The 10,463-nt window shown below is 41.2% G+C and overlaps 1 protein-coding gene across 1 annotated transcript; it reads right to left on the bottom strand.

Moving 5' to 3' along the window:
* Positions 1-2,749: 2,749 nt before the first annotated feature.
* On the bottom strand, positions 2,750-10,259 carry LOC124149309 (phenazine biosynthesis-like domain-containing protein 1). Its single transcript, XM_048392476.1, has 8 exons — positions 10,085-10,259; positions 7,500-7,599; positions 7,048-7,146; positions 6,809-6,918; positions 5,925-5,954; positions 5,375-5,463; positions 3,517-3,767; positions 2,750-3,052 (listed from the first exon to the last, which is right to left on the bottom strand). Exons 1-8 carry the CDS (start codon positions 10,181-10,183, stop codon positions 2,943-2,945), a joined length of 888 nt encoding a protein of 295 aa, XP_048248433.1. The 5' UTR covers positions 10,184-10,259; the 3' UTR covers positions 2,750-2,942.
* Positions 10,260-10,463: the final 204 nt, after the last annotated feature.

Genomic DNA, 10,463 nt, shown 5'->3' with positions numbered 1-10,463 from the left:
TAATCGAGTCTGGACCATACAATCCAGTGACTGACATCATGAGCATCTTGGGATATGATAACATGTAATAACCAATAACCAAGCCTAACCACCTGATTCCGTTAGTCGTCTCTTACGACTAGCATAGTTGCCTTTTACGGTAAGCATGGGTTGCTGATGACCTATTCTACCTAGGATCTTCAGGGGTCGATTTACAGCATCTCTGCACAGCACAGCACAGCACAGCACAGCACAGCGAATGTCGGAGCCTTGGACAATTGGGCCACCCACGATCACAGGGTCGAGTGGACTTCAGTGGAGGCATGGTCATACATAAGTACAGGTGGACGTGTCATCGGTCATACAAGCATGGCAAGAGAATTTCATTGTGTTATAAGAAACCAAATGCCAAATAAATGGCTTTTCATGTGAATAAGATCCAAAGGCCAAATGTCAGAACCAATGACAGACCCTATCATTTAATATCATTATTACGGGAAAAACTGTGTTTTTTATTTTCTAGTTATTATACTGGGCGTTCAATAACACCGCTAAACCCAACACTTTACAATGGGAGAAAACGGGGCATAATCGGCGACATTTGCGTCATCAGATTTTCTAAAATAAAGATGCTAACGGTATTTCATTAACACAGTCGTTTAATTCCATGTATCATGTGTACGGTTTCTTGACAAAAGTGAGCTGACGCGAAAATATCACTGTCAAAATTGGGGTGTGTGTCATTGTTTACATTTCACCGATGTGACGACCACTTTCGAGTCTCGAAACAGCTTAAAGAATGTTTTCCTTCACTAAGAGTAACAATGGACGTTATTCTCGTGACGTATACATTGCCAGGGCATTCATGAAAAGGCTAAGAAAAAATTATAACCACCCGTTCTAGCATTTTTCTATATTAAATACATGTCGTGTCCGCCATGTTTGTTCGTCTAGTGGAGGCGGCCATTGTCTAGTCATTGCCTAGGTCAGTGTAGCGCCAGCGCAGCATACCAAGGGAACCAGGCTGTCACACGACCAGTACATCCTGGCATGCTTAGGGGCGCAACACCAATGCCACCGGCAATGTCCCTTCTGTCGTACAGTTGTAGCGGCCATAAAATTTCCGAGTCCCGTGATGGAATTCGAACCACGGACCTTCTGATCCGAGGTCGGACGCCTTGTCAACATGACCAAAGAGGTTAACCCCGTCAGCAAGCTGACAAGGTAAGGATGTCATCTGTGGGATTACTCCACGCCCTGCTACACAGTAATCATTTCTATTGTGTCTATGTACGCGAATGTGCAACACTTCTGTCGCTTGCGTTTGATTTCTTGACATGCTTGATAATTTATTACATGCGGGTACAGTGCCACACGAGCCCAGTGATTACAACCACCGTTCCCAAGTTTATTCGGTTTGTAGGACAAGAAGTAGCAAACTGGTTCTACCATACGGCCCAACTCCAAACAGAAACCTATGCAAATAAATAAAGATATTTCTACTCAGGAATAGTTGTAGCAGCCAGTAAAGCTAAGCATTCATTTCAACGAAACAGTCTCATGGATCCCATCTTTAGCGAAGAAATGCAGAATAGTAGATGACTAGACAGACAACGTGTTGTAATATCGTGGTTTGTGTTGGTGGAATTTGTGCCTTGACATTTTAAGGTTGTTTCGTCCCCAAATTCCAACATAAGAATCATATTTTTAATTGAGAATATACTCCATGGCCATTGTAGAAGAGGAATTGAATATTCGAAATCCCAGTACAGCATACGTTTCTTGAAAAACAAGTGAAGTGATCTTGAGAAATAAGATTTTATTCAAAGCAGTATAAATGCCATTTCCTCTTCAGTTGAGATATAATTGAGAATAACTTGAAGACCTATTTCATATTGAAATGCGATCATGGCTCTTGGACAAAACATTGCATCAAATCCAAGCTGGGTAGGTGTTCCTTTCATTACTGAACTATTGTAGTTGCTTCTAGTTATGGGGGCAGTGAGGTAGCCTAGTGGTTAAAGCGTTCGCTCGTCAGGCCGAAGGCCCGGGTTCGATTCCCAAAATGGGTACAATGTGCGTATCACATTTCGGGTGTCCACCTCCGTGATATTGCGGCTACAGTTTCATCCCTCCACCCATGACAAAGGCGGCTTTACCCAGCAGTTCCACCCGGTCACCTCTCAGCTTGACCACAATCTCTCCCACCTAGTGCAGAACATTGTCTCGCTGGAAGAAATCAGAGATTGTTATGAAATAAATTTGTCCCAGGTCGTAGGACCATAAGTATCAATGAGTGAGCGCGCTGGGTTTAAGAACACTTTCAGCAGTATTTCTGTCACGGCGTGTCTGTTTGAGGGAAATCCCAAAATGACGCAGGTTGAAGACGTTTATCACGTCAGTGAAGCCGATATAGTGCTTGGGAAAACAGATACATGTATGCCTTATCGGGTGTCCTTTTATTTCTTTTGAGTAGTTATTTACTGAGTTCACAATTTAGACTTCGTGTTTCAACCTGGAATGATCTCATAACATCATAAACATGAAATAACAAAATGTCAACCAACCATTCAAGATGACCTGCAACATGAATTAACTTTCATTTCACTGAGACAAACTTACTAAAAAAAATCATTCTTTCCTAACGGTTGTGTCCAGTAATGCGCTAGAACTGTCTGCGCAGATCCGGTAACAGGGTCATGTTAGAAATGAAATGTATTCGAAATCCTGGCACTGCATACATTTCTTTAAGAAAAAACACTTACAGTGATCATTAGAAATAAGATTTTATTGAAAGCAACACAAAAAGGCCTTTTCCCCCTCAGTGAAGGTATTCTTGACAACAAGCACCTGTTTCGTAATGATAAGCGACTATGACACTGGAAAAGCATTGCATCATTGCCAAGCTGGTCCTTTTATTACTGAACTATTATAGACTGTCCAGCTGCTTCTAGTTATTGTGGCTACAGTTTCATCACTCCATCCATGACAAAGGCGGCTTTACCCAGCAGTTCCACCCGGTCACCTCTCAACTTGACCACAATCTCCCCACCTCGTGCAGAACACTGTCTGGCTGGAAGAAATCAGAGATTGTTTTGAAACAATTTGTTTCAGTCATCACAGCTACGCGACATGACAGGCGTAACGACTTCTGTGCTTGTAACAGCTCGCTCAATTTAACCCCGTGTATACGAGTTTACAGATCGTTTAACATAAACTTGGCTACATATGCAGTGCCATGGGTTATCTAATTGATAAGTCGTCCCAGGTCGTAGGACCAAAATTAATGTGTCAATGAGTTAGCGCGCTTGGTGTCAGCAGTATTTGCCACTGCGTGTAATCTTGAGGGAAATTCCAAAATGACGCAAGTTGAAGACGTTTAATCATGTTATTCTTGGGAGAAATAAATACATATATGCATCACCGGTTGTAATTCTGTTTCTTTGGAATAGTATAGATGAAATAACAAACATGTCACAACCATTCAATATGACAAATAACATGAAGGAGCTTTACTTACGCTGAGACAACACTTACTAAAGAAATCATTCTTTCCTAACTGTTGTGCCCAGTAATGCGCTAGAACTGTCTGCGCAGATCCGGTAACAGGGTCTTCCGGTATATTTGCCCAAGGTGCAAAGAAACGAGATACAAAGTCGTAGGGGGCGCCACCGTCACTCTGGTAACCATCTCCGGGCGGCCCTCTGGTGGTGACAATTAGACCAACCAGTCTATCGGCGGATCTCTCCATGGCTGATATATCAGGCGTCCAGGTCTCAAATTCTTCTCTGTCATGAGAAAGAAAAACATTCAGTGGCGCATATTTTCAATATTTCTTGGCACTGAGTCAGTTCTCAAATAGCGAGCATTTATTTCTAATACATTGAGATTAAGAAAACAAGAATATAGTGTATTATCCTTTTGATGTTGTATCCATTTTATAATTTTTTTAAGGGTCGGGTCAATTATTAATGGGGTCACTAAGTCAGTTCACAAGTGTCGAGCATCCATTTCAAATACAATTAGATGAAGAAAACAAGAATATGATCCTTTTAAAGTTTTATCCATGTCTTGCTTTGGGTGGGGACCCCAGTCAAAAATGTTTTCCACCGTTTTATTGTTTGAACTTAAAGGCGACTAAGGGTCTGGTCAATTATTGTTGGGGTCATGACAAAATGGACGGTTTCTTATAAGATATAGTGAGTGAGTGAGTGAGTGAGTGAGTTGGGTTTAACACCACTTTTAACAGTATTCCAGTTATATCGCGGCGTGTCAGCTTAATTGTGGGAGGAAAGCCCGAAGTGATGCAGGTCTCAGACGTTTACCAGTTCGGTTAAACCCACGAGCAAGGGTATGGTGCTGACAAACCTAAAAACATAATTGGGGCGCACCGGGATTCGGACCCACAATCATAGGTTTCTGGCGTGCCCAAGGGACGTAGCTCTGCACAGCGAATCGCGACGCCTTAGACGAGTGGGCCACCCGTGCCCCTTCTAATAAGATATAAAGTACTTTTACATTTTGTGTTTTCGGGGAGAGCCATGATAATGTACAAGAGCATGGGGGAGAAAAATTATTTTCAGTAAATCAGTGCATCAAAAACCTCTGACCAAGCGACCTCCTGTAATAAATGAACGGTCCCTAAAACTGGATTGGGTATTCAGGCTTAGTGACTAAGTTAATTGCGCGTCACCGTACCCGGATCATCATATAAACTATCAGTGTACACATTTCCTCAGTTTCCCACGTCCCTCTCATTGCCTCGTCTGGCCTCTTGAACAAAGTCGCCCATGATGACTCCCTCCGCGTCCCTTCATTTCTGGACCATTTCTGGTGTTGCTGACGTCACAAGCCTTCCAGGACGAGCGTAATCCCTACCATTCTTATGCTCTGCTGTAGACCTCTTTACGCTGGCATAGGAAGGGTCATTATTCCCTTCCCTCGTGTTGAACTCACACATCATGGATGACTTTGGGTGTAAAGTCCATTTGCTGTAAATACTTGGTCACTGCGCGTTCCTCAAGTTTGTCCATTTTCCCTGCTCATTTAACTGACTTGTCATAGCTCAATTGATTCAAGTTTGTGTGTGGATGTTCCACAATGACATCAAATAATGTCCACAACAAAAGATATCAGCATTACGCAGTACCTTCTAAGTGAGGCTCAAACCTTATCAGTCAACGTCCTAGGTAGAATATTGCTGACGTTAAACAATAAAGACGGGGTATCCCTGGGCATGTTAGGTGAAAACACATTGTATATACTGAATTTGATCAAATACGAATCTCAAACATAGTACGAAAATTACATTTTTAAAAGATCTTTGACTTTGGGTTATAACATTGGTAGACATTGTCTCATGGTCTAGAAGTACAAGGTACAGTGAGCAACTTACCTTGACCATCCGTCTTGAAGTCGTACAAGTAGATAACGCAGGGAATCGCAGTAGACGATGTCGCTAATACCGGATACATCCCCTAACGACTGAAGTGTATAAGTGAGTGAGTGAGTATGGTTTTACGACGCTTTAGCAATATTCCAGCAATATCACGGCGGGGGACACCGCAAATGGGCTTCACACATTGTACCCATGTGGGGAATCGAACTCGGGTCTTCGGCGTGATGAGCGAACGCTTTAACCACTAGGCTACCCCACCGCCCCGAAGTGTATAAGTGAGCACATACAGCGTTGTTAATGTTATTAGTACTGATGTTCATGTTGTTAGTGCATGTGTAATTTCTGATTTATCAAGCAATAACGTTTCATGATTGTGTAACATTAAATCATTTTTTGTGTCGCAACAATACAAGTTGCATGATGGTGTTGGACTTTGGACCTTATAAAGGTATGGGCACATATCAATCCTACTGATCCTTGGAACACTCATACTCAGAACATGCAATAATGTAAAGTGAACAATGTGTGGTAACAGAAGCATACATACCGCTAATAACTGCTCGTCCTGACTTTGGTCCTGAAAACAACACAGTAAAATAACCTCCAACCCTCAGAAATAAAAAGTTACAGTGCGTCAGCAATAGCCGTTTCGCTGATTGTAGTAAGCAATTCTAAGTGGAAATAATAGTTTTGACATATTAAACTTTGTTATCATTATTGAAAATAAGTGCTCAGGCGTTAGTCTTTGGCCTGTTTTGAAGATGACATTCTACCGACAATGTATTTCAGGCATGATAAAATAAATCATATTCATCAAGAAACTATATAGAGACTCCATTTGGTTGCATATATTAATAATATCTGTTCAATGTATCCGAAATGAAGTTAATATTTGTGTGTGATTTATCGGAATCTCAACGGCCTATCAAAAATGACATTTCACCTTAAAATGTAATAATGTTTCATATTTGATGTTTACACGATATATGGCTTTTTTTATTGGAAGAGAGGCCGGTCACATGATCGCGAAACTGACGGAGTATGAACCTCTCGAGTGAGGACCAAACATTGTATGAACGTCCTCGCAAGCTCCGGCGTCCATTCAGTTTGGTCATGACTACATAAATGTTCATACAGTAGACGCTAATTTTGGTAAAATGTCACAGTTAACAACAGCATTTAAACTTTAAGATTTAATAAACTGTGTATGTCACCCGATAATGTTTTTTTTACTGAAACGAGTAGTCAAGTTGTCTAAGTTTCTGTGCAGTTGCATACTCAATTAGGGTCCGCTGATCGTGGGTTCGAAACTATTACCCGCGTCACGTTCAGCTTTACAGCAAAATTAGGTTAGCACGCCGTGATATAACAAATACTCTCATCCACTCATCACTGTTATCTGGATGTCAGACCACAATGTATCAAACTCACCTCCTTCACAGCATCGCCAACGGGGAAATCCATGTGAATCCATTCCCCCTCACGTTTAACGATCAAATCTCCACTTAGTGTCTTAAACACGATACGGTCATGTTTGTTGTCTGTGGAAACAAAATAAATTTCACGTTGAATGGAGTATGCCCTGTTTGGCGGGCAGTATACGCATGGCAATATCGCTTCACCAGTCAATATAGAAGGCGGTTCCTTCGGTATTCGTGTTTTCTACTCACCTAATTTCCCGAACAAAACAGCTGCTGATGCCAAAGTTGCGTGGCCGCATAGTTTGATCTCGTCTTTGGGAGTGAACCACCTCAAACCAAACGTATTACCTGTAATTTTATTAGAGACAGGATATGTTTCGGCAATTGCTTTCAAACATGTATTTTTAAGCAATGTGTGACGTTAGAGATAGTGACATCGTGACGGGACGGCGTGGATTCTTGCTCATGCTATTAATCACTGGTTGGTCAACGTTTTAAATCTGGAGAGTTTTGTGTTCACACCATTTACATATTTATGGGATGTTGACATCAACTTTATCAGATTGGCTTTATTGCATCGATAACACTATCAATTACATGACAATTTCATTATAAGTTTGAACTCCCCTCAGAGATTTGTGCGAAAGACATTTCTGTTACAAAGTGTATCTTTATTTTGTATATGTCGATGCGAAACTTACTTTCTTTAAAACTATCCGACTTATCTATAAGTTTGATAAATGCAGTTTCAGACAGGTTCATCTCCACGGCAGTCTTCTGCAGAATATCATCGTCTAGATTCTGTAAATATTTTCAGCAAATATATAAAATCGCTGACCGCATCTGTTATATACGTGGTGGAAAACAGAAATTGATACAAAATAGTACATCAAGGCAAAGGACAAACTATATATTTTACTTAATGTTGTGATAGTTACTTAATATATTCTTGCATTTATAGTTACTTGGTCATACCCCGTTTTTTAGACACCCCAGTTGTTAGACAGTGGAGTAGAGAGGTCTTGTCAAAAATTATGAGATGTACCTGTTGTAACAGACTTAACATTCTTAAATCTGTATATCTAAGATCAAATAAATACAGACATTTTGAAGTTTATTGGTAAAATAATCTACTCAGGTACAACAGGATTATATTTCTACCCGGATAAAGTAACAAATAAACCTTTTGGTAATCAAAACAACTCAAGTTTCCACCTCAGCTGCTTACGAGAATATTGAGCTTTCTGTTTGTACCAAATTGTGCACATATTTTCAGAGATATGTGAATTTGTCACAAACATGGTAGGTATTCAGAGAGCTGTCTTTGTTACATCGCGGAGGTACGAACCAAGTACACTTTCAATATCACCTCTACAGCAAGAACAAGTTTGGGATATTCTAACAAAAGTGGCAATATTGACACATACTTTTCATATACTCTGCAAAAATAACAATGACTGACAGTGTTGCCGATATCCACATAAAATTACTAAAAACAATTATTGGTCATTTCTTCAAGGATTGGGATTGATTTGTGTGGAAAGAATGAGGTACTGCAGAAATTTGGTGAAAAGGTGGGAACATCGCAAAAACATGACATCATGACATGCACGTTCAACATCACATGTTAGGCTATAAAAACGTTGTGTTTTCATCTGTAGCCATTACAATCTTACAGCAACTGAATAGCGAAAACACGACTGACGGAAGCCCAATGCGACAACGCCATCGGCCGACTGCAAACAGGAGAATCATCTTCAGCTGTAGCCAGGTTTTTCCACGTGGCACCAAGCACCATTACAAGACTGTGAAACCTTTATCAGACACACGGGACAACACAGGCCTTTCCCAGATCTGGTCGACCACAAGAGCACAGGACAAATTCATACGACTACGACACTTACGTGAAAGAACCCCCGCGCCACTTCTACAACTACGGCAGTACCAGGATTGCGTAAGATATCATCAGCCCAGTCAGTGAGGAACCACTTACATGTTGAAGGTATTCGAGCAAGACGACCTGTTCGAGGGAACTGCGTCGTCGGATGCGACGTCAATGGTGTCAAGGTGACCGAGTATGGCCACCGCTGCGATCGAGACATGTTTGGTTTGGTGACGAGTCAAGTTTTATGCTTCGCCGTGCGGATGGTTGACGTCGTGTTTACAGGTGTCGGGTTATGTTCTGCCCGAAATGGCATACAGGAAGTGGACAGATTTGGTGGTGGTAGTGTGATGATGTGGTAGAACAGACTTGGTGCAAGTTCTGGGGTATTTAAAACACAACGTTACACGGAAGAGATTCTTCGGGTCATTTTCCAACAAGACAACGCCCGACCGCACACGACAAGATTGACAACAGCCTTTTGTCAGAAATCACAACATCCAGGTCCTGTCATGACCCCCCAGGTCTACAATGGAACATTTATGGGATGCACTGGATCAACGACTGCGAGCTCGTCAGCAACAACCACTGGACCTCCGGCTGAAGCACTGCAGGTGGAGTTGGTGAACATTCCCCAGGACACAATTCGAAATCTGATGCTTCCATGGGACGACGATGTCAGTCAGTTTTGCACTCTAATGGTGGCCACACAAGATATTGAGAACAGATGATCTACTGTTCCATGTGTGCCATATGGAACCTGGGTCAATGACAATGGTGTGTGCCAGTTTTGAACAATCGATTACCATCTCTTGATTATTGATATGATATATAAAAAATACACATCTAAAATGTATTTTGCGTTTCTTTTTTGCAGAGTGTATCTTGAGTTAATAACTTTATTTTGTTTGGCATACTTTTCGTTTATAGGAAAAAACATATACATCTTAGTTAGTTAGAACTAATCTCTGAATTAGCCCTGTAGTTGCAATTTGGTAATTTAAAGTTTGCTAATGTTTGCTTTTGAATTTTATAATGTACAGATTTCTGTAGTGATTTGTTATATATAAAATATATATTAAAAATGTGTTGCTAAGGTAGTGTTTGGCAACACGGAGAGCGCTGTGTGAGCTATTGGAGTTACCTCCCTTTAATACTCACTTGTTTGTTTACACACTGTGTGTCCACAGGTAGATGAGATTGATCTCACAATCAGGAACTGGACTTGTTCTTGCAATCACAATCACAATTTTTATCAGGGAATAAAGATCATGTACTTTTGTCTTCACATAACCAACATAATGCCTCCCCAATACCATTGTTATTATCAAATGAAAACGCAGCGGGGATGCTCTCGTTGAATTTGAGATGCTATTTGTGGCGAAGTAAAGAATAGAAACTTACAACATCGGACGGCAAGGGACAGATGGCGGCCGGGTTGCCTTTGAAGGGGACGTCAGTGAAGGCATCGACAGTGTAGAGCTGGAGGGTGACACTGGCCATGTTCTAACTTCAGTGTTTTACACAGTGTTGTACACAACAGAAGCCGGCGACTGGGCTGTGTGTGGCCTGACCTATATTAGCCTTGATAAGGGGCCGCAACTACAGTGCTGTCGGAAAAACATTTCTGGCTCCATTTAACAAATCCGAATCTATGAACATGGATTATATCAAAATGACGCAAATGTATCTAATCCAGCCTGTCCTAACTGACATTGTGATTAGCCTAAAAAGGTACCTTTGCGGGTATTTCTTTAAGAGTATTGTTTTTCTTTAGCCAGCA

This window comes from Haliotis rufescens, unplaced genomic scaffold (assembly GCF_023055435.1).
Source record: "Haliotis rufescens isolate VD_foot unplaced genomic scaffold, xgHalRufe1.0.p SCAF_11, whole genome shotgun sequence".
NCBI classification, from domain to species: Eukaryota; Metazoa; Mollusca; class Gastropoda; order Lepetellida; family Haliotidae; genus Haliotis; species Haliotis rufescens.
This window is presented reverse-complemented; position numbering and strand designations above follow the sequence as displayed.